Genomic DNA, 26,011 nt, shown 5'->3' with positions numbered 1-26,011 from the left:
GCTTGGAATGGACCGGACCGAGAGGGCCCAAAAGGCAAGAAGGATCCGGGTTGAGAGAAGGTGTCGGATCTAGTGTTTTGCGGATCTCGGTTCGGGTTGCCCCGGGTCGGATTGAAATGCTGACCCGAGCCGCTCCCAAGTCATCCCTGTCCTGCGAAAGAATTAGGGTTAGGGTTATTCATTCCCCTCCTGTTGCTTTGAAAACCAGACCCCCCCCCCCCCCCCCCGAAAGCCTCCTCCTTGCCCGTGCCCATTCCAGTAGCCACCGAAATAGGATCCGCCACGACTGCTGCCGAAGAACCCAGTGTTGTGGCCGCCGTAGCTACTTCCATTTCCTTTGCCACTACTTTTCCCTTTCTTCCCTTTACCGCAATCTTCATTTCTCACCTCGACCGTCTGCAAAATTCACTTCTGTGGGAGGTGGTCCGAGAATCCTAGAAAGAGGAGCTGAGGCTGGCTGCTCCTTCATGGCAGCATAAGAGCGGCGTTCATCGTGCCCCATGAGGAGCGAGGTGAGCTCATCGATACTCATCGTTACCATTGTGTCTGATTTGGCTAGGATAAGGGGCTCCTATTCCGGTCCTAGGCCAGTGTAGATACGTCGGTTAACTTCTGCTTGAGTCTTAGGTTTACCGATTTGGGCGAAATTAAAGGCTTTCTTCTTGACTTCATTGATAAATCCCAACATCGATGAGCCTTTGCGAAGATTGCGCCATTGCTGTTCCAAGAGGTCCTCTTGTACGGCTGTATGACTGAGGAAGGCTGTTTCCAAGGAGCGCCAAGCCTTGTGGGATGTCTTGGCGGAGAGAATGGTGACGCCAATTTCTTCAGTCACTGCAAGCATGATACAGGTTAGTGCAAACTTATCTCTAGATACCCACTTCTGATGCTCTGGATTTTGCAAGTCACTACCGTCTGGTCCTTGGACAGTTTTGCTGGGTTCTGGTACTCGGCCTTCAGCATAGGAGAGGAGACCATAAGTCTCGAGTAAGGGGCTCATGATGCCCTTCCAGAACATATAATTCCGACCATTCAATTTAACTTGAACAGTAGGAATAGAGGAGGGAAGGTTAAGAATTGAAATAGAGTCAGCCATAGTTGGTTTAAAGGTCGGGAAAAAGGGGAGAAAAGGTTAGGAAGAGTGTATAGGTTGGCCTGATCGAGATCGGCTGTGTAGATCACTTGATCGTAGGCTCTGATACCATATGAGATTAGATGAATTGAGCTGAAACCTCAACTTGATGTTCGAGGTGTATTGTATTGCATTATATAGATCTGTACATGATGTGAATATAGAAAGTAATAACTACAGGATTATAATACAACATCTATACAAGGAAAGCTAGGATTTGAGATCGTTGTTTTTTCTATTGCTCATGATTTCCTCTATTACAATCGAACATGAGCTATAAGTTCATTTTTTTCTATCTTGTAACTTCTTAGGATGAAGCAATGTATTCATCTAACTTGTCATTGAAGATCATGTCTCTTTAATGATATTGGAAGATGTTACAATAAAACTAGGATAGTTGTAAAAAAAAAAAAGTGCAAGGGAAACTTGTCATTAGGCCATGGATAAGTCAAGGGGGATATTAAATGCTAAAGAATATATGTATCTAAAACTTTTGAAATAATATACAATTCCTCAATATTTCAAAGAAATATGGTTGACTCTTGACTTTAATCCCTCCATAATATTAATTTTTCTTTAATTCATCATTTAGGAATATCTTGAAAATAGATTCCTCATAAATTTGATGAGCAGACGACATGCTTATAAAGAGGAAATAATCGAATGTGCTTGAGACATCACGTTGGTTCACATTAAGAAACATATTGCTGATAAATCCCTCCATCATTGGTATTAAGTAATGAGTCAAAGTAGATCAAATGTCCTGCAAACACAAATCCGTTTCTTAAAGGGAGCTTCAACTTATACAAGATATGTAGTCGTTCTTCAGGTGTTGAGATGTCGACTCTATTTATATTTACATATATTATATATATATATATTAAGACCATGAAATCATTTCAATAGAAATAAAAGATGATGTAACATCGGATTTTAAGAGAGGGAGCATACTGGAGCTCAACTTTTATATATGCACGTGTCAGTCTTATCACCTTACTTGGATATACTTTCCCTTCGAAGTTTTTCTCAGGGAGACTTAGGCTCAGAAAGAATTTGCCCCCCAAGACTTATCTCTATCAACACCTTCGGAGAATATTTTCAAATCAATAAGCAAGATCACACACAGCATCACATAACTTTTTTATGTAATTTTTTTTATTTTTGAAATATAATATTGCTTATTAGTTAGAGATTGAAATAATATTATCAATTAAAAATTTTAATTGATGAAATGAATTAAAGAGATTATGAGAATGTATTTGATATTAGTGAGAGGGAAAGAGTGTGAAGGGAGAAAGAGTATGTGAGAGCGAAGAGAGAGAGGGAGGAAGTGTGAGAAAGTAAAGGTAAGAGAGAGGAATGAGTAATTAAGAATAAGTTTAGAATTATAGATATAACCTTAACTTTCTTAATTTTTAATGGTTATTAACTTTTTATATTATTTATGATGGGCATTTTTGGGATAATAAAAATTATCCCAAGGGTAATTTTTTTCCTTTTTGTAATATATATATATATGTATGTATTGTTGATACAAAAATTCAACTTCAATATTACATACAATGAGTACACATCTTTAAGAATATTTAGAGCTCCCACTCCTATTAGAAGTAACCTCTAATGCTCTCCTTTCCCTCTATATTCTTCTCATCATAGAGAAGTGTTAAGTCTATTTGCTGAGCTACCCTTTGGTGGAGGCCCTGCCTTCGTCTTGTCCCTCACATTCACTGGAGAAGCTTTTCCTCCTTTCCTTTTCTCTGCTTGGACGAATGGACCAAGGCTCCATTTATAAGAGACTAATATTAATAAAATATTGCAAGTTGTCCATCTTTTGCCAACATCTTTACAGGGATAATATTTTTTTTTTTGAAAAAATTACATCATATATTTCAACATTTACGTATTGTCTTAATTTTATTCCAATGTCGATTTTTTTTCCAGAGGTATCATAACGTTAATGGTTTGGTGTTAAATCTATTCCGCTGTAAATATTCCGTCCATTTTTAACGGAAATGCTAATGTAACTCGTTATTGCTTCACGACGCTGACGTGGAGAGTGCGTGGGTCCTAATACAAGGAAAAATAACACCATGTATCCAAATATTTTAATATTTCTCAATTTTATCCCAATATTTTTGTTTATTTCTCAATTTTATCCCAATCTTTTTATAATTTCTCAAATTTATCCTAACATGTTGGGATAATATTGAGAAAATAGTAAAAGATTGGGATAAAACTGAAAAAAAAAATATCGAAATGTTGGGAAAAATTGAGAAAGTATCAAAAGGTTAGGATAAAATTGAGAAATAACAAAAAATTTGGGATATATTGTGTAATTTTTCCCTTATATCGGGGCCCATACACTCTCCACATCAACTCTGTCAAGCAATTAACGAGTCACATCAGCATTTCCGTAAAAAATGGACGGAACTTTTACGGTGGGATGGATTTGAAACCAAACAATTAATGTTAGGGTACCTCAGAAAAAAATCTACATTGGGATAAAACTAAGATAACATGTAAAGGTTGAGATACACGAAGTTATTTTCATATTTTCTTATTCAAGTGGGCAACTAGGCTTTGTCGGCCACTGACCATCGGTTGGACGTGTTAATATGTACATTGAACGATAACCCATGTCCATTTCCAGGCCCATTATAGACCCATATTTACGAACCCATATTTTTTGCCCCCAACCTAAGTGTTGATCTGGAGACTTAGGTTGCATCACCCATTTTTGAATTTGCAAGTTGTCGTATCAACCTTTGAGCAATTTTGGGTTCATATACTTAAGAGTGTTTTAGTCGCTCATATTTCATGATGATCCACAAATCCTTAATGATTGATATATGGATCTTTTTATTGCATCCCGAGGCATATAACTTGTTAACTTATAAATTTCTTTAAAATTGATCAATAGAATTTACTAATTTATCGATATAGATTTTTTTTTTTGTGACTCTTGCATTTAAGATTTATGTATTTTATTATCAACTCGTAAGTCTTTAATGAGTCTATAGACCTTGAAAATTTTTAACCCTTAAGTTCTTTATTGACCTTATGGGTCTTTATTGGGTCCATCGACCTTGAAATATTGAAATTCATGGGTTATTCATTGACCTTCTAGGTCTTTACTAAGTCAGTAGATCTTGAAATATTGAAATTCTTAGGTTCTTTATTGACCTCGTGGATCTTTATTGGATCCGTAGACCTTAAAATATTAAAACATGTAGGTTCTTTATTGACCTCGTGAGTCTTTATTGAGTCCGTAGACCTTGCAATTACAAGTTTGTCGAACATCGGTGCCTAGGTGTATATATTTATCATAATGATACAACATAACTTTTATTTTAATGACCATGAAGGTTTAGTTCCTCACTTCAAACTTCGATATCTCAATTGCTTAGAATTTTGTGAAAGTCAAACTATCACTTGGTGATGTTCTCCTCTTCCTATTCTAGATAATCTTGATCTTATATCTTTTCCATTGGTTCATGCCCTTCTGATGCACATTTCAAAGACGTGACTTCTTCCATTTCGTGGCAACATTGTGCCCTTTCTAATAATTGCTCCAAGTCTTTCAAGGGTCTTTTGTAGAGCGAGTAGCTAAATCTTGAGTCTCTTAACTTGTTTGTAGATGCAAATATTGCTGTTGATTCTTCCATTTGTGGAATCTCGATCACAGTGACCACAAATCGCTGGATATAATCTCGTAGGCTTTCTTCACTTCCCTACAAAAAAAAAAGAACTCGCATTAGATTTTTCGGATTTTCTTTATTATCACCTTTTTTTTCCAATATGGTAAACATTCTATGGATATACAATGTAAGGTTAATACAATTGAACATGAGCAGTAAGTTCATATTTTTATCTTGTAACTTCTTAGGATGAAGCGTTCATATTTTTATCTTGTAACTTCTTAGGATGAAGCAATGTATTCATCTAACTTGTCATTGAAGATCATGTCTCTTTAATGATATTGGAAGATGTTACAATAAAACTAGGATAGTTGTAACTCGTTTCTTTGAATATTCAAACATTAAAGGTGCAAGGGAAAATTGTCATTAGGCCATGGATAAGTCAAGGGTGATATTAAATGCTCAAGAATATATGTATCTAAAAGTTTAGAAATAATATACAATTCCTCAATATTTCAAAGAAATATGGTTGACTCTTGACTTTAATCTCTTCATAATATTAATTTTTCTTTAATTCATCATTTAGGAATAACTTGAAAATAGATTCCTCATGAATTTGATGAGCAGACGACATGCTTATAAAGAGGAAATAATCGACTGTGCTTGAGACATCACGTTGTTATCACATTAAGAAAAATATTGCCGACAAATCCCTCCATAATTGGTATTAAGTTATGAGTCAAAGTAGATCAAATGTTCTTCAAACACAAATCCGTTTCTTAAAGGGAACTTCAACTTATACAAGATATATATATATATATATATATATATATATTATAACCATGAAATCATTTGAATAGAAGTAAAGATTATGTAACATTGAATTTTGAGGACTGCAAAGCATTTCTTCTCCTTATATGTCAGAAATTTTATTTAAGAGAGGGAGCATACTGGAGCTCAACCTTTTATATATGCACGTATCAATCTTATCCCTTAACTTGGGTATACTTTCCCTTTGAAGTTTTTCTCAGGGAGACTCAGGCTCTAATCGACTTTGCCCCTAGACTTATCTTTGTGTGGGAATTAGAGTTTAATCGATAGCGGATGGATATTTCTCTAGACCACCTCTTTTCTTTCAATTTTTTTTCTTTTTTATTTTTAATAATGTTATTTCTACCCATATTTGTGTGTGTCTAGACCATTCTATTATATGTTTTCCTAGGGAGGGATGAGATAAGTTGGTTTTCCATACATTAAGTATACGTACATATGTATGAATGTACATATATATCCAGGCCATTGCAACAAACAATGCTGTTTTCAACTCAGCAAGGAAGCTAGTACATGAATCAGCTGAACTCGCAGCCGCAGGTTAACCAGCTAATAGTGTATCAGTTACAATAGTTTGTGCCACCAGTTGCCAGTACATACCAGCCAGCACCTCAACTTGCACATCCATGTAATTAGTGGCAGGTACGAACAACTCATAATGCCCCTTTGGTTAATCTATTAGAGCAACAAGTTCAGCCCACAAAACCTCAACTGTTCCAGTAGCAGCAACAACTGTTGGCTGTGATGTATCGATCATTTGGACCTGAGATTCATCAATGACAAGTGCTACAAGTGCCGCCAATAGCACCGGCTAACCAAATAGCGCAGCAGCCGTAACAGTATCAGCTAGCTACGATACTTCAGCTAGTGCATCAATCGCAACAGTGCCAGCCAACTGCAACACATCAGCCAGCTGCGACTATACATCAACTAAGGCTGGCTGATTATAATTAGCAATCGGCATCATCTCTTCTTTCAATAACAATGGGTTACTTGTCGGTATCATCAAATTATTCCTCGTCATCGACAGCTCCTCTGCTACGTGGCTGGTACATATACGTGAAGATCAACAACACACAATCGAATGATCTATTTACTGAAGAGTTTTGCTGAAAGTTTAGTACCTTGCATAAAGACTTCCAAATATACGTGCTAAGTGTAAAGTTGGCAAATATTCAACAATCGCCTTTTCCTTCATCCAAGCATGTTCCACCATCCCTACCGTTATTGCCCGAAGAAAAACGTGGTCTAGGTTTATTCGACTAACGATCGAGGGGTAGCGGAGACTAAGCTAATCGGCTGCTTATGACTTCTCTAGCGGAGGCAGCTAAACCATCAACCACCAACTCTATCGGAGCGACTAACACATGATCCATCAATTCCATCACACAAGAAGGAATTATCGCGGAGCCTCTTGATCTAGTGTCTTCGAAACATAGGAGTTCGGCTACTCTACCGTCTTAAAATCAGATGCAGCGACATCAACGAACTGCAACAAATTAGCCACCACCAGCTGGATCCCAAATCAATTAGCCGCTGCAACATCAGTGAGCTACGTTATATTAGTCAGCTACGGCTACACATCTATAAGAGCTAGTTGATTACAACCAGCCACATTCACCCTTGCAAGCATATGCGACCCAACCTTCAGCTGCTAAGCCTATCGATGCAGCCAAGATGTCGGCTGTCCATTCAACCATGCAAGAAGGGATAATGAAGCTTCCTAATTTAGCAACTGAGGAGAACATGAGGACGGCTATTACGCCGCCTCCAAGCCTTGTAGAGGATTTTTCATCACGTTCTTCTCAATTACCTCCAAGAGTTGAAGCGCTCAATTGTCAAGAAGGTAATTATATCAATGAAGAGGCATTACTCGATGAAGAGGTTAAGCAAAATCTTGACCAAGAGCCACCTCACAATAATCTTGGGGATTCCACACATGTCGACTCCAAGGTCGGCGTGAATGAAGTTTTTATAGATGAGCCAACCTTGGGCATCCCATCATCACAATTAAGCCAAAATGTCGATGAGATGCTTGCGAAGGAAGACTCATCATCATCATCTTTGGCTCCAATAGGTTCCAAGGTAGATTCACCCAAAGAGAGGGCTGGGGATCATAAATCGAGCAGATCCTCGAAACAATTCAAGCGCCGAGATGATTTTGAGGATTTTGCACATGTCGCCACAAAGGCCGACATGGCCAAAGTCTTTGTCAATGAGTCAACATCTAGCACTCATTTAATGCTCGTAGTTGATGACAAAGACAAGAAACCAATGGCCATAAACTCCACAGGTGTGGCCAAACCATCCGCCATCAAGGAACTGGTTATTAGTTTAGTCAGACCAACTAAATCACTGGTCAACAATTATACTAACGAGGTTGCAGCTCCACCGACCATTAATTTAGCTGAAGCGATCAAGTCGTTGGCTGCCGCAAATCCACTAGCATGGCCATATGTTTGGCTGCCATCTTAGTCAACGCAGCCAAATTAGAAGGAGAAAAGGTTCTAGTAAGACAAAGGCTAAAAGTATCTCCTAACGCGAATTCAAGACGCTAATGGTAGAGAAACAATGGTTCCAAGCTTCGGCAACCCATGACCAAGATTCAAAGGCATCACAAACAATGATGTCGGTAACTCGATAGGTTGAAGGCCGCTCAGTGAACAGCTCTTACTATTCACAAGGAGAAGCGACCAAAACTCTAGTAACCACGAACCCTTCTAATGCAGGCAAAGAGTCATTAGCCAACTACTCTACAGGTGTAGCCAAACCTCTGGCTGCCAGCCCAGTTGTTTCTCATAACGCAGCTAGGTCATCTACTAAACCATCAGCTAACAACTCCACTAGTCTTACCCAACAAGTAGTTGCCAATTTTGTCAATCCAACGAGGTTACTAGCTTGTAGCTCAGTTAAACCATATGGTACTTCTACAAGCATGGCCACCAAACCTTCTAGCTCGGCTGGATTGGAAGCCAAGAGAGTTTAGTTTAGGCAAATGCAAGTCAAGCTAGTAGCCTCAGTCCCAAAGTATGAATGGCATAGAGTCACGTACTCTAGAGATTCTCAACCATTAACCCAAACTAAAAAATGCTAGGAGCAACGATGTAAGCAAGCTAAAAGAATGTTAGCTACTTATCTAGGCAATTTTGAAAGGAGATGCCCTATTTTACGCGTACACCAACCCGAATTATGAAAGGCGCAGCAAGGGCTCCTCCTTCCTGACAAGCTGACGTAGATGAGAGTACAAGCGTAAGCACCAAACACAAATAACCGAGTGTCCACAATGCTCGGGGGTTTTGGCCGATCTAAAGGGTAAGGCTAAGCGCATTCAGTCGAGCAATCACAATGCTCGGAGGTTTGTAGCCAACCCAATGGCCGTTACTAAGGAGAAACAACAAAGTGACCACAATGCTCGGGAGGTTGCGGTCGATCTAATGGCTGTGACTAAGGAAAGAAGATTAAGCGGCCGCAATACTCGAGGGGTGGCCGGCACTCTTATGGCCATTGCCCAAAGGGCATCGAACCTTTAGAGCTCGCGAGATTGAGATAGACATGAAGGTCACATTTAAGGAGCCACAATCGAATCTTACATACCCTAAGAGATGAGGTACTAGGCATCCTTTAATTAGGACCCAAAAGTGCCGAGAGATATGGCGCTAGCGTGACGAGAGACTAAGGGCCACACAATCAAATGTGGTGGCTAGCTCAAAGGGTGCTATAGCTAGTCAAGCTCGTTTGGTTGCATGAAAGTCTTTGGAGAAATCCACATCAGAGGCCAAAGTTGCATCTAGAACAGCTACAACTAAGTCTGTGTGGTTGCCTAAGATTCATATGGCTAAATCTACAAAGACTACACCACATAATGCTCCAACCAAACAAGGAGCCTTAATTTTAACTTGTTGGCTATCAAATCCAAAGAAGACATGGCACACAGGGTTGAAACTATTGACGAAGTAATTCAAGCTTCTTGTGCCTACACTATGCTGCTCTTGACATTTCAAACTCATGCTAGAGGAGCTAGAACTTTCAGTTAGCCAAGCTTAGCAAGTTAGAACTTCATCTAGCCAAGCCCAATAAGGCCGTGACGATTTAGAGCTGACATATAGTCCAGCCGTGACGATAAATGATTCTCAACTTACTTGGCAACGACCTGACGACAAACATCGTCTATTTTGGCTATAATAGGATAGCAAAGGAGGAAACAGTGGGATATGTTGCAACAAGTTAAAAGGGAGTTCGTTGGCAGCTCTGCGCGGTCTCACGAATTAAAGCATATCTCACTCTAGCGAGCTCGAATTGAGGTGATTCAAAATTTTATGAAAAGCTATGGAGATTTACAACTTCTCTATTTTCACCTCAGTCCAATTCAGCCTGAAAGATGCTCGGTTGTTGCAAAGAAGTTCTCGTGGCCAGTTTTTTCCGATTCTGCACAATTTTAGGCTAAATTTCATAGCTTGCTCCACGAAGTTCGGATCGAGGTGATTTCAAGCTCCACGGAAAAGCTAAGAGGGAGATCTATAATTTTTGTGCGTTCACCTCTACGCGATTCAGATTTGAAGAGGTTTAGAATTTCTTCGTAACCAACTAAAAATGTGGCCTATTCTTACTGATACTTCACTCGACAACTTCCCATTTTGCCATTTGATGAGCTAGGTCCATCGTAGCTAAGCAACCCATTGCCTCTGTTCTTGACTTAAGGACGTCAAATCTAAAGAAAGTGGCAAGTAAGGGAGATGCATGAGGTGCACCCGTTTTAGCCTAATAAGTCACCTTAGCATGGCATTACTTTTGTACTTGGAGAAGTCGTCTTAGTGGATTCTACCCAACCCCAAGACAATTCAGAGATCAACCACTGACAGCAGCTTAGCAGCGACCATGAAATGTAAACAGCCGAGCATCCAAGATGCTCGAGGGATTCTAGTTGGTATTGTGGCTATGACCAATGGAAAGTAGCCAAGTGTCCAAGACGGTCGGGGGGGGGGGGGGGGGGGGGAGGGTTATGGCCGTATTCAAGGCTGAACCCAAGAAACATTACTGCTCCGTTTGTTTTCAAAGTCGTGATTTAAGATTTTAACTTTAACTTTAACTCAAAACACTACACAACAAAACACACATTTCAAAAGTCAAATTGGTGGGCCCCATATATTATTAAAATACAATCCCATTATAATTAATTATCTCTACCTTCCATTCATTTTATATTTCAAAAGTAAAACTGGTGGGCCCCATATATTTTTGTCTTCTTCTACAATCACAATCACAATCACAAATTCGTGACTTTAACTCCGAAAACAAACGCATTGTACAGCTTTTAGAATCGAAGGACAATAGCTTATCCTCCAGCCGTGACCGAGTAGAAAGAGCCGAGTGGTTCGAACGCTTGTGGGGTTGATAGATCCCCCGACATAAATCATAAGGCTCCAACTAATAATGAGCATCCGAAGTAGCTGCAATTAGTCATCCAACGTGTTCTAGCCCAAGAGCGACTTCTAGTCTCGCCCGCTGATGTGCCGGTCAACCAATGAAAGAGGCTGGTCTATCCTAAGAGTCCACGAGCACTGACACGAATCCAAAAGCGTTGCGAGTAATGGCGTTGACAAGCTGACAAGTTGGAACTCGTTCAACCACTTGCAGCCCCAACTAAGGTCAAGCTATAGTGTCGGCTAGAACCAAAACCTTAGTTGGAGGTGGCAGCCGATGTAGAGATCAATGATACACTAGCCACAAAGGCAAGGGGGATAATGATTGAAATTGAACCTATCTTGTGGTTGATGACTGGACTACCTCCGAATTTGATGGCTTCAACATTCAAACTTATGACCTTGATTTCTAACTGAAAGGCCTAAACATTCTAAAGGGAGGCCAACATGTTCTAATTAAAGGAAGAATAATAATTTTCAGCTCACATCAAAGGTCTAAGGTTCAAAATTGGAGGATCATCGACTAACACCATGGATTGATAATTCTATCATCAGAGTTTCGTTCCAGCGTAAGGAGACAATTTCATAATCTTGGCTTTTACCCTCACAAAATCTTACGCTCGAGGGGGTCTTGGCCAAGTCTATGATCGTGAATAAGATCAATGTACCTAGAGGGGCTAGTGTTTGGGGGGTTGCAACCCCACCATATTCTTCCACGTCAGGGAAAAGCTTGAGACGTGATTAACTTCATTGATACCAAGTGTTCAGCCAGGTTGATCAAAACGCAAAGCGGTTTAGGACCAAACTTCCAAGTTTAAGCTGCTTTTCATATCTTGCTCCTAGAATCTTGGATTGAAATGATTCCAAATGTTGTAGAATGCCAAGAAGGAGTTCTACAACTTTTATTTTTTGGCCCCAATCCAGTTTTGTGCAGAGAAGTCTTAGCTGCAACAATGAAATGCTCGTAGTCAGTTTTTCTAAATTTGCGTAGTCTCAGGCCGAACCTCATATCTTCCTCTATATAACTCATATTGAGATGGTTCAAAATTCTATGAAAATATAAGAGGTAAATATAGAACTCTTATGTTTTGAAATCAATCACTCATCTTTCTTCGGCTTGGAAGATATTTGAAATTGAGCAAGAAGTAGAACAAGAATAGCGGTTCCTGCTGTTCCCTACACTCGAGGAGTTGCAGCCATATCTAAGGCTATGACCATGAAAAAAGATCTAGAAATCCACGCATTTGAGAGACACTTCAAGCTCTGGAGCAGCACCCAAGAAGCGCTATTCGGTGGTATCTACACTTGAGGAGTCAAGGCAAAGTCTAAGCCTATGTCCAAAATAGAAGTTGTCAATTATTTCAACGCTGAGGGATCGCGAATAAGTCCATTGCTGTGACCAAATGGATAGCATTTTGGACTCTAAACCTATGAAATGGAGTCTGAGGTAGGATTGATGTAGCACGGCGAAGGTAGTGACAAAATTAGCCGCTCGTTGAGCTATTGGCTGCCAAATCTATATAGTCACATGAGAATAGTCATACATCATCGAAGAACGCTCAGATTGAGGTGATTCAGAGCTCTGAAGAAAGATGAGTGAATGAGCTACGACTTTAATATTTTCATCTCAACCAAGTTCTACTCATAAGATGCTCAGTTGCAACAAATAAGTGTTGGTGGCCAAATTTTCTAGTTCTGTACAGTTTCAGTTTGAGTTTCCTATCTTTCTCAACAAGACTCGAATCGAGGTGGTTCTAAGTGATGTGTAAAGCCAAGAGACAACCCTACAAATTTTTTGTTTCCACCTCAACCCAATTCAGCCTGGAAGATATTCGATATTGCACAAGAAACAGAGCTGAAGCTGAGATTGCAGAACTGTGGCCCTTGTAAAGACTTTGCATCAATGGTTCGAGCATCCAATGACTTCCCCTAGATATATACATCACTCCTAGTTGAGAGGTCATCCACTGGTGGACCTCACACCTATATTTCTCCGAGTGATGGGCAAAAGACATCTTACGATATAGCCTTAGGTTGGGAGGAAACAAACACATTGAGCGCCAACAATGTTTGATTATAGTTCTTTTCCAAGTAAGTCAAGCTCAGTGACTTCTTTGGGTTGTAATTTGTTGATTGCTTTCTCCATTCACACAAAATTTCGGCTTGCTAAAATATAAGGCCGAAAGTTTGTTATGTGGTGTGGCCAAGAACACGGTCTACTTATCATTTTTCGTCACTTGTGATTCATGTTGCATATTCTTCCACTTGCATTAATTGGCCGATTAATTTAAAGATATATGTTTTGGACTTATCCACTTGGCTAGGCAAGTTATCTAGCTATGTGAAAGACCTAGGAACATGGAAGGCAAACATGATGCAATGCATGGGAAAAGAAAGTCCTACTCATTTCAAGTAGGCTGAGCATGGCTAACATTCGAGGCTAGCTATGCTTATGCCGTCTCTTCATGCCGTCTCTTCATGTGACAAAGGAAGAGGAGCTCAATGTGGAGTTGTATTTTACCCTAAGCCAACTTAGCTAGTATTTCAAGTCAAGGTCAAGGCGAGGCGAGATCACACGAAACCCGGCCTTGTCCATGCTCTCAACCTACCTCAACACTTCAGCATTAGAAATCTAGAATAACTCCATCATGAGAGAGTGATGAAGCATAGTTGAAGTATTATTACTTCATTTTGCTACATCGACAATAAGGTCAAACAACGGCCAATCACCGAAAAGTCAATGCAATGGGTCAGTTCTTCATTATCAAGGCTAAGGCTGGTCCTAGTCAAACTCAAGAAAGACCAGCTGCAAACTTACAGAGGTTGGCTTATGCCTTAGCATGAGAGGCAAAGGTGGCATATATCCACTTCTTCTTTGACCTCAGGGTTGGACTCTCCTTGGCTAGAGGACGAAGAATCTCCATTCTCGCAGCAAGGTGGGCTTAGCAGACGAGCACTCTTACTCGCTCGTACTCAAGTTCTCCCTAGCTGTAGCAAGCTTCTACTTAAGGTTGGCTACTTGCACTTCCCAGCTAGTTACTTCTATTTCCCAACTGGTCCTAAGAGCTCTCGTTTCCTGCAGTCGATCTCCAACTCCAACAAACTATATATATATATATAGACACACACACACATCATATATGGTAAGAGAATGTCCATAGAAATGGAAGCTTGGTTGGGTGCTTCCCTGGACATGCATGGAGGATGAAATTCCTTTCCTTTTCTTTATAATTAGGAATAATTGGAGATTGCTCTCCATGACTAACTATAATATTCTCTTTCCTAGTTTTAGCAAGAAAATTAGGCAATTAATAGATAGTTGCTTGCTCTCTTTATTTGGTTAAAATAAGGCCGAATGTCGCTCGAATTAGGTCTCCTAGGTTATAAGAGCAAACGTGGCCATTCATTGTAATTGTCCCCGCAACAAACACAACAAAATGCTTATCTAATTTATCTTTACATTCATCTGTCTTTTACTTTATCGCACAGGCACTTCAATTTCTACATATTGCACCATTTCTACCTTTGATCTTTGTCACCTACCTCGTGAAACTCTTGTTTCCATTCGTCTCCTTGGTCCTGGAACCTTCGATTCCATTATTTTTCACCTATCCCTTGGAAAATATCATTCCATTCTTTCTCTCACCTTTCCTCACTAGAATCCTCTGTTCCATTCTATCCTTTCTACACATTCGGACAGTTCAGGGTTAAAAATGGTTTTATCAAGTCAAGGCTTTCTGGCCTAAGGCTTTTCTTTTCGGCTACCTTATAGTCGAGACCCGCAAACACGGAGCTTTTCGGGGACCATGATCTGATCCTTCCATGAGCGACTTTAGGGTTGTGACTTCACTTTTGACTGCCTCTAGCCGAGTCCCACCTACAAGGAGGCATCACCCTAGTCGAGGCTTCTTAGCCAAAACTCATCCATTTTGGCTACAATTAGCCGAGACACATGTTCATAAGCCTTCCCTAGGCAGTGACCATCATCACTTAGATTGGCTCCCTAGCCGTCTCGACATCACATAGACCGGCTTCCGAGCCATCTCATTTAAGTATTGGACTAAACATGATGTGCACGTCTGGGAGAACTTAAACGACTTAACCCTCGAAACTGTGACATTGTCTGCAACACCTCTACAACCTCCCGACCAACATCATCACACCTCATCACACCTAAACCCAGTCGCCGGTTAATCTTATGGACCCCGGGGGCCGTGGTGCAATGCTTTAGCTCGGTGAGGATGGCTGGTGGTTTCGCCTTCACTCACATCTTGCGATTGCGTCCTGGCATGCTTGGCAACCTAAATGCCACGTGGCAGCTGGAGAGTGGATCGCAAATTCCAAGTGAAACAATAGTATATATAGATAGATTATTAAAGGTGCTAGTTAGAAATGAAATTTGATCTCATGCTAAAAGTTGCAAATACTTCACAAGCCACATTATGACTTGAATATTATTGGCTTGATCGAACCATCGATTATGACTTCACCGGTGTTTCCTTTAATAATATTTCAACCTCTAATTACAAATCCTACCGTCGAAATCCCAGAGGGGTTTCCGGTTCAAATTGGCTAATTATTATTTCATGTCAAGTCAAAGATAAATTAAATGGAAATATCTAATAGGAATTTGTCAATATATATATTTGCCTGAACTTCAACATGTACCTTTTTTTTTTCAGCAGATAGTCTTTTCTTCCCGATAAACCTAATAAGCCAAAAAAGAAAAGGGTAAATATTATTGTATTGCACAATATTTTGAAAATATTATACGTATTAATTTTATCAAATTGCAGGATATTTTGAATTTTTTTCATGGCATAGCACAACGTCAATTTTCAGTCAATTTCTTAATGGAAAGCTGACGTATCCGATATTGTGGGTCATCCTTGCACAACTGGACTTTTTATGGGCACCATTGGCTTTTTCTCATGATATAAAATGTGCGATTTGGTGAAATTAATACTATATATGTTACATTGTGAAAATTTTTAAAGTTTCGTACTGTATTATGAAAAATTTCAGGACCCACAAAAAGTCTATCAGTGCAAGAATGAGCCAAAAACGTCGATCACGTCATCTCTCCATGAGGGAATCGATGAAAAATTGACGTCATGGTATGCCATTAAAAATTTTCAAACTATCGTGCAATTTTGTAAAATTAATACGATATGTGCTATATGGTGAAAATTTTCAAAATATCATACCATACAATGAAATTAACCTAAAAGAAAAAGATTGTCCCTTGCAACGGAAGATAGTCAATTCTATTTGTTTTGTTAATTATATATCCTAGTCATGATATATATAACAAACACAAACTCATCCAGTCTCGTAGAATATCGAATTAATTATTGTCATGATGCCAAGTAGGAGGTACCATACTAGCGCTAGAATAACAACTAACATGAAAGCAAGTGTAAAAAATGAAATGAGTAGGGCAGCATTATCCAAGTAATGATATTTGAGAATTTTTTTTTTCCGTTTACAATATTTGAGGATCTATAAACACTCAATTTAGATAATCAGTTCTCGGAAGTGTTTTCTCTAGCCATTTTATTTTTGGTTTAAAAATAAAATCACTAGCTAGTTATGGTAATTAAGCTGGAAAATGTCGTTTTGCAATTCCGACCTCATTACTCTTCCACTTTCTCCCGTTGGCAATTAATTATAGTTTGGTGCTTTTTGCACCCCATGTTGGCTAATTCACTTCATTTGTTACCCATCGTACTAAATTACCCTCTATAGCACATTACTCCAATTAACTATGGCTAAACTCCTTAAGTCACTTTTTTTTAATTTATTATCCCTTGCTTTCTTAATCATTGCATTAAACTCCCAATTTAAAAAGTTTTCTCCCTTTGCTCTACATATACACTTATCCATAATATTACTCAAAACATATTTCACAATTTTTAAATAATAAATGACAAGAAAAGTATTTTATCCAAGAAGTCCCAAATAAAAACATCCTCACACACAAAAAATAAAAGCACAATCAAATACTTCTCTGTCATACAAAATCGGTGCAAATTTTTTTTAATTTATCATCCCTTGCTTTCTTAATCATTGCAATAAACTTCCCATTTGAAAAGTTCTCTCATTTCGCTCTACATATACACTTATCCATAATATTACTCAAAACATATTTCACAATTTTTAAATAATAAATGACAAGAAAAGGATTTTATCCAAGAAGTCCCAAATAAAAGTATCCTAACCCACAAAAAAATAAAAGCACAATCAAATACTTTTCTATCATACAAAATTGATGCAAAAATCATACCGATGAACTTTTATTGAATGGAAATGCGCCCAGAACAATGAGGTTTAAGTCCCCTTAATCATATTCACTCCTTATCTCTCTCTCCTCTCTATTGGCCACTGGTTCGTACACTCTCTTTTCCCCTCTTCTATTGGCCGGTCCCCCTTCTTGACGCTTATGGCCTATTTATACTACTACTTGGCCAACAAGATGCCAGACAGATCACGAAGTTTATGCACTGGGTTTTTTTTATTTTTTTACCACTTGTTAAGCAAGTTGGAGAGCCAAGTGACATAAATATTATTTTATAATAATAGGACAAATGGGTTTATTCCCATCTATTGAATCCTTAATATAGTCTGTCTGACATGACATAATGTCACGATAACACATTTAGTAATTTCAATTCAAGTATTTAATGTTTTGTTCAAATATATAATACTTTTACTATTCACGATTAGTACAAATCTCTTTTCTCTTTCAATTTAGGTATTTAGAGAGTTATGCAGTCTATTACAAATAATAAAGTATTAAAAACACTAAAATTAATGTATTAAATGCTTGAAAAAAATTCAACTAACACGCACTCATGTGAAAATTTTCCCATGCGGATACAATTGCAGCTTAACTACTCGAAGTTACTAGGCAACAGCTTATATATTCCATAATAACTTAAGATTGAATAATAATTTTAAGGGTAAATTGCACTGGTGGTTCAAAAAATTTTACAAAAATTTCAATATGGTACAAATTTTTTTTTTGCTACTTGATGGTACAAAATATTTCAAAATTGTTCTAGTATAGTATAAACCATCATTTCATCATCGACGCCATCAAGTCGACGCTGATTGTGCAAAATCAGTTTTTGTGGGACGTTACATGATAGTGCAAAATGTTTTGAAGTTGTAACTTAATAGTACAAAATGTTTTACGTAAGTTACATGATGGTGCAAAATGTACAATCTTGTTAAGGACGGCTTAACGACGTTAATGGCGAGATGATGGTTTATATTATACTGAAATAACTTTGAAATATTTTGTACCATCAAGTAGAAAAAAAACTTTTTGTACCATATTTAAACATTTATAAAACTTTTTGACCACCAGTACAATTTACCCTAATTTTAAATAACTTAAGTACAGAAGGGTCCACCTCTTGACTTTTTTGTTTGGCTTCATTCCCATGCTGACGGAGCAGTGCGTGTCAAGATAAGAGATTCAACACAACGCGAAACCTCCTCTGCCATAGAAGTAGAAGATAACCGTCGAACAATGGCATCCTAAGCTTCGCGTGGGATTGGTATTCATGAGATAAATTTGTAAATATATTTTATTATTTAAGTCGATCTTCAAATATATTTATAGATAATTGGTATAAAGAAAAAGCTGACTTTACATAACATGAATTAGGGCATAATTTCATATAAAATTATGAACTTTCATACTTGTCTCATATCTATCATGAAATATTTTTGTTATTATCAAAAGATGGTATAACACAGTAATGCACGCTTTCGCCTGATAACTAATAGATTCCAATTTCGATATTCAATGGGACCATATGTGCCCCTTTATTAGATACAAGTCGTCAGGCTTGAGCATAGAAATTGATCATTGTTAATAACATATGATTCAATAATTTTTTATTTTCTCAATTTTTAATATCTTTGTTGATAAATTTTTATTCATTGAGAGAGCAATACAGGAAGAAGAGTCAACACGAAAGAAGATAATTGTTAGATACTTTTCACATATTATTTTTTTCAAATTTCCTTTAGAATCATTATCAAAAAAGATTTTCTTTATAATCATAATTCAAAATTATAGAATAATTTGGAAGATTGTATCAAATATATTGCTTATACCTTACACCTTCTTTCATAGTATAGATACTTTCATAATATATATTAATGACATATTATTATAATATTATGTCAAGTGTTCTTCATCGATTGCTTAACACATGAATAGTCACTCAATATAATGCCTCATTCATCTTACGTGTCACGATTTGGTATTTTGCCTCATCTTTTAATATTTATATAGATATAGATTAGATATAGATTATGATTTCTTTTTCATTGTATTAGGCCCCTGAGCCTTTCTTATAATCGATTTTTTTTGTTATTTTTAACCCTAATAACACTAACTTTTTTATATCATATCTGATACAAATATATTTTCTGATTTTTTAGTTGAAGAGGCATTTGTATTGTTGTCTTTTAGCCGATGTGACATTGTCAGGTCACCAAAATATTAAAATAATAAAAATACGATGAAATACAAACATTGAAGAAAAACTAAAAACAAAGCTGAATTACTTTCACCAAAAAATATTTTAGTTAATAAGTGAATTAATTCTCTAAAAAAGTGAACTAACTTATTATTCTCCAGAAAATATAGGGGAAATTTATGATTCTAGTATAAAAAAATAAAAAAATAATAAAAGAACAAAATGTAATCCTACTATGAAAATGAAACATGAATCTTTTAGATTAGCAGGCGAAAGAGTTTGTTTCACTACACCTCTTTTTCTTTTTTTTTTTCCTTTTATGAAAAGGTAATTTAAGATTTGCTAGATGTACTTTGTCACGGGTGTACAATATTTTGCCACTTCATATAAGGGTTTTGTATTATCTCCTTTTTTATTTTACTAATTTACTAATGAAGTTTATTGTTGTAATATTTAGGCATTTCTTGAAAATATTTGTCATTATTTATAAGATATGACAGACAGAATAAATACCATTGCCTAAAAAATCATGATCATTGGGTCATGTCTCCGAGTCTATCGTGTTCTATTATTCAGTTTTTTACTTTTTATGAGAGAAGTAATAAGGGAGATCAAGCACAAAAAGAAAACTTAATATGATCGGTTATTTCATTTTCCTTTTAACGAATGACATAACATATTAGGCTTTAATTTAATTCACCTAATAAAACAATAAAATTGTTTTTATATTTATTATAAATTGAATATAATACAATATGATATAATAAATTATTAAAATAATGTAAAACTAGAAAAAATAATATGCTAGAGTAAGAAAAACATACGCATTTTGCTTCACCTGAAAATTATGTGAGTTTAAAAGATAGATAGATAGATAGATTTTAAATCGCCCAATAATGAAATTTGCATACAAACAAAATTTCTTTCTTTTTGCCATTTTATTTATTAAAGATTAAATAAAATATATAATATGATACGATAAATTATTAAAATGCTGTCAAACGTAAAAACAATTGCAAGAATAGGAAAAAACTTTTCTTTAGAAAATCTATAGATTTATTATTATGCATTAATAGATTATTTGATCGCCGGAAATATGCATGATTGAAGGATGGACCAACTTAGTCATAGACACGCAGGAATGAGAAAGCGACGTATATCAATATGCACCCCCTCCTTCTTTCGATTAACGCCAAACTGGGAGCGAGAAAGAGTTTTGGTTGGCTGATATTTTTTTATCTTTTGTTGTCTTTGTCGGGGTTAGCCATTGATCGCTTCTCCGACCCACCGTTGATTAAAATGTGCATATCCTCTTTCACGGCTTAAAATATATTTGACAGCTCAAGCTGATGTGTATCCATGTAATCTGATCGCTCCAAGACAACATATATATATATATATATGAAAACAAACGACATATACATATACATGATGTTTGTGTGCGCTAGCTGGACTGAAAGTTATATAACGTAATTATGGGCATGCTGATGTGTATCCATGTAATCTCACTTGACCGGGTTATATTTATTTTTTAACGGATTGATTCGACTCGAATTTAACTAATTAAAGCACATTAAATTTTTGAATATTAAGACACTCACTGAAAAAGTAATTTAACCTAACTATGGGGAGCCGAATATATCGAAAAAGCAGGCAAATTAAACTTTTAAGAGACATGCCTATATCTGTGTACATGCATATACATACATACATATATATATATGTATGTATATAGAGGTGCTGAAATTAATTTACCTTTTCTTTTTGGTGACAATTAATTCATTTATTAACTAAAATATTTTTTTTCAAAGATCTATCATAAAATTATGTATATATATTTTTATTTTTTAGCTAATGTGGCATCTGTGTTGTTGTCTTTTAGCTAATGTGACCATTCTGAGGTCGCTGGCAAGGTTCTTACCTCTTCAATTAGGCTCAAGACTTGGATCTCAAGCTCGGGCTTAATTGTAAAGTTGGAAGTCTTGCAGGCGGCCTCTCACCAGCAGCATGAGGCCACTGGAACTTTTTTTGATTGCCGGTGACATCATCCCGAGTGGTGGGGGTCGCCGTTGAGGTCCCTCACCTCGGCGAGCTACCAACTTCAGGTCGTTTTTGTAGTTTTTCTCTAAATCTTCAGAACTTCATAGTATTTATATTAATTTTAATATTTCTGCGACATGGTAATGCCACACCAGCTAAAAGACAATAACATGGATCCACATTAGCTAAAAATCAGAAAATAAATTAGTATGATAGATATGAAACAAAAATGAAAGCTGGTGGTTTTATGCTTAAAAATAAAAAGAACAAGTATTACGCGATAAATGTGAGGTAAGTATGAAAGTTTATAATTTCATATGAAATTTGCCCTAATTTATGTCATGTAATATAATTATTTTATATCAATCATCTATTATTATTTTTTATGATCGACTTAAACAATAAGATAGATATACTAAATTATACCATAAATAACAAATCTGTACAGAACGAGAGTGCCGTGGCTAGTGTATTATATGTGTGCATGCTATAGGATAAATTTGTTTATTTATTTAATAGATTTGGCTTTCACTTGTAGATGATATGATATTATTATTAGGTAAAACCAAGTCGGATTTCTCATTATGTTTGCCTACAATTTGGCTTCGCAAGTGGATCATATTGCCTACAATTTGTTGTTTGTTTCTTGATTTGACAGATGGGCAACTGTAAATACATGTAAATATATTTTCGATAATTTCTAGCATGACACCGTATTATGTTAATACGACCATAATAGCCATCGGATGTGGTGCTATACGTGGGGCCCACACGCATCATGCTTCTCCTATGTGGAGTTTATTATGATTTCATGTATATTTTTTGTAATTAATAGTGAGTGAATATATATATTTTTTATTCTATTACCAGGGAAGTCCATTGAACTAATATAATAAAATATAAATTCTAATAACTAATAAAAGGGCATGAATAATCTCATCAATTATCCAACCTAGAGCTTATTATTTATCAGGAAAGAATATGCGTCATCCTACCTGTTTTGTGCATTTGTCAACGTGTAGAAAGTGCAGGAAACAATTTGACTGATAGCATAAAAAATTTAAAATTAATTTCTTCAATTTCTCATCAATTATTATAATTAGCCCACCACCACTATAAATACCCTCATTCTGCCTCTCATAATTCATCACTTCGCTTTACACATTCCCGTATCATCAAAGCACATATCTCTGTTCCTAGAACAGATAGCAAAATCTTCCTTCCCGGAGCACGTAACAACACCGATCTCAAATGGCAAAATCGCCCGAACAAGAGCATCCCGTGAAGGCCTTCGGCTGGGCTGCCCGGGACACCTCCGGCCATCTTTCTCCTTTCCAATTCTCTCGAAGGTACTTTTCTTTAATACATTGGCTCTTATACCAATTATAGATTTGATTTTTCTCTTATTTTGCGGTTGATGGAAAAGTGTAGTTATATTGTATGGATTCTTTGGTTGAAATGTATGATTTATTTTTGCAGGGCAACAGGAGAGAATGATGTTACCTTCAAGGTGTTGTACTGTGGGATATGCCACTCCGACCTCCATAGCATTAGAAACGAATGGGGAGATGCCATGTATCCTATGGTGCCAGGGTATGTATACGAAAATATCTTCTAATATGTTGACATGAGTGATCTTTCCAAATCCGCGAGCATCGGTGGGCGGCATGAGCCATTTTATCAATTGAAGCCTAAAGATCATGCGCTATCTCCTGCAGGCACGAGATCGTGGGAGTGGTGGAAGAAGTAGGCTCCAAGGTGACGAAGTTTAAGGCTGGTGACAGGGTTGGTGTTGGGTGCTTGGTCGGGTCATGTGGTTCCTGTGAGAGCTGTGACAGTGATTTCGAAAACTACTGCCCTAAATTCATTCCCACCTACAATAGCATATACCATGATGGCACCTTGACCTACGGGGGCTATTCCAACATCATGACGGCGGATGAGCACTTCATGGTGGCGATTCCCGACAGTCTGCCGCTCGATGCGGTGGCTCCACTCCTATGTGCTGGGGCCACTGTCTACAGTCCATTGAAGTACTATGGACTTGATAAGCCCGGGCTTCATCTCGGTGTGGTCGGGCTCGGTGGATTGGGCCACATTGCCGTCAAGTTTGCCAAGGCCATGGGCCTCAAGGTGACTGTCATCGATATCTGCCCCGAGAAAGAGCAGTATGCCATGGAGCGCCTCGGAGCTGACGCATTCATGCTTAGTCAAGACAATGAACAAATGCAGGTACATGATGATATGACATGCTAACCATTTTCGGTTACAATCATATATATATTGACAACCTTCTTTATAAACTTTTTGTGCTCTTGATTTTCTAATATTTTGCTATGAATTAATACAGTCCGCTATGGCCACAATGGATGGTATCATCGATACAGTCCCGGTAGTTCATCCTCTCCTACCTTTGATTCGTCTGGTGAAGAGCCATGGCAAGCTACTTATGGTTGGTATACCGGACAAGCCACTCCAGTTACCCGCCTTCCCACTGCTCTCGGGTATGCCTGCTCTTATCGTGAATTATTACTTTGAATTTGTAATATCATGAAGTAGACCATATGAGACTTCTAATACAATCATCTATTTTGAACTAAAGATATGATTAATGAATTACAGGTCGGAAGCTTGTCGGGGGGAGTTTGATGGGTGGGCTGAAGGAGACACAAGAGATGATAAATTTCGCTGCAAAGCACAACATCACGTCGGACATCGAAGTTATTAAGATGGACTATGTAAACACCGCAATGGAGAGACTTGAAAAGGCGGACGTCAGATTCCGATTCGTGATAGACATTGGGAACTCATTTAACTCTACTGCCTGAGAAGATCCAACGTGTCACAAGTAAAACTATATAAAATTATCATATTAGCATATTATTCGAACTTTTATTTTTAGGGAGTTATTATTGGATAATTTTAATTATTAGCGGTATGTATGGCACGTGCATTGCACGTTTTCAATAACTTTATAAGATATCCATTTAAATGGGTTGTTGCTTCTCTTGATCGTCATGGAAACGTTCTCTTACGTTGTGATCCACATGAAGTGCCTCTTGTTATAATTCCTAGACCTTTTCATTATAATCAAGTGGTCAGTACTCGACCGAAACCAAATGTTCTCAGGGTAGAGATATTACTGAAAGGTCAGACAATCATCTGTTTGGAGGAAAGAAAACGATACTCTTCCTTAGTACATCGCGTGAAGCCAAAATAATAGTGTCGGTCCAATCATCGGACAGACCGTATCTATACCATCCAATCCTTATATGTTGGGAGTTATGTTTTCTTGCTGCATTTGGCTCGCCTTCCTTCTTAACATCGTCCATGCAAGTACCTACCGTGCAAGTACCTACTGAGACCCGACAAATGAAGCCTGCCATTATCAATGATCAGAATGTAAGCCAAATCTGGTAGGTGCTGCTCTAGCATTCACCGGATATCCGTGACCAACCCCAAATCTCAAGAATATGATTATCAGTCATCTGTAAACAATGGATAGAATTAGGAGATAAGGGGTTAAATGGTCACAAGCTAATATTTTTTTGGGGCGAACCCTAGTATCCGAAAGTTCAATTAGGCTCCAACTAATTCAGTAGAACCGGATTGTCCCACTAAGGGGTCGGCCCAATTGATTAATTGGTCACCAGCTAATCTTTTTGCAGGTAATAGAAACCTCTTCTTTCGAAAGGAAATATGTGGTACTGCAAGATATTTCCAGTGGTTGTCCTGAAGAATCATGGGTATAATTTTTTGTTTTTTCACAAGAGATGCCCGTGAGCAATCATGGGTAAGTTTTCAATAGACACATCCTGTTGGACTGCGGTGACATAGGCAGTTCATGATCCTTTGGACTCCCAGGGGCTATTCATTTCCACTTTCTAATTTGATGCAGTACAAACAACCCTGTCCATCTGATTAATTTTTCAAGGAATGGATGGTTCAGAATCAGTCATCTACAAAGGCACAAATTTTTTTTTTGAACTGTGAGAGTAAATTATATTCATGGATGATGCCACCTGGTCGCAGCACTCTGATCTTTTTCTTTGTTTGAGCTTATGTCAACTACTGGTGGGAACTCTAACGAACAGAATTCATGCATGAGAATACCGAACGATAGGTTGGTTTTATCATCAAGCAGCAACTAACTCCATGAGATTAGAAAAGAATTTTGTGCTCAATATAATATAATACTGCGAAATCTAGGTCTTCCTCTTCACTACAGTACTCCAATTATTATTATTATTTTTCTCCGAGCGTCTTCCAGAAAAGTACACTAACCTCTAATAATTATGTATAGTTTAGTAGTGTCAACCAGAAGGTTCACAACCTTAAAAACTGGTCCACAACTTCTAGCAAAGTAACATATAATGAGTATGTTAGATATAAAGCTGACTCATTTTATATTCTTAAAATATAGAATTACGTAACTTGTTTGAGTTATTAAGA

The 26,011-nt window shown here is 37.4% G+C and overlaps 1 protein-coding gene and 1 long non-coding RNA gene across 2 annotated transcripts; one reads left to right on the top strand and one right to left on the bottom strand.

Moving 5' to 3' along the window:
* Positions 1 to 3,476: 3,476 nt before the first annotated feature.
* Positions 3,477 to 17,435, bottom strand: LOC116195492. Its single transcript, XR_004154667.1, has 3 exons — positions 17,308 to 17,435; positions 15,690 to 15,729; positions 3,477 to 4,863 (listed from the first exon to the last, which is right to left on the bottom strand). It is a non-coding gene; the product is annotated as an uncharacterized LOC116195492 (long non-coding RNA).
* Positions 17,436 to 22,700: 5,265 nt separating this feature from the next.
* Positions 22,701 to 24,565, top strand: LOC116189090 (8-hydroxygeraniol dehydrogenase-like). Its single transcript, XM_031518621.1, has 5 exons — positions 22,701 to 22,908; positions 23,039 to 23,152; positions 23,278 to 23,791; positions 23,910 to 24,063; positions 24,182 to 24,565. The coding sequence occupies exons 1-5, from the start codon at positions 22,811 to 22,813 to the stop codon at positions 24,385 to 24,387; spliced, it is 1,086 nt and encodes a 361-aa protein (XP_031374481.1). The 5' UTR covers positions 22,701 to 22,810; the 3' UTR covers positions 24,388 to 24,565.
* The last annotated feature ends 1,446 nt before the right edge of the window (positions 24,566 to 26,011 follow it).

This window comes from Punica granatum, chromosome 1, assembly GCF_007655135.1.
Source record: "Punica granatum isolate Tunisia-2019 chromosome 1, ASM765513v2, whole genome shotgun sequence".
In the NCBI taxonomy this organism is placed as follows: domain Eukaryota; kingdom Viridiplantae; phylum Streptophyta; class Magnoliopsida; order Myrtales; family Lythraceae; genus Punica; species Punica granatum.
This window is presented reverse-complemented; position numbering and strand designations above follow the sequence as displayed.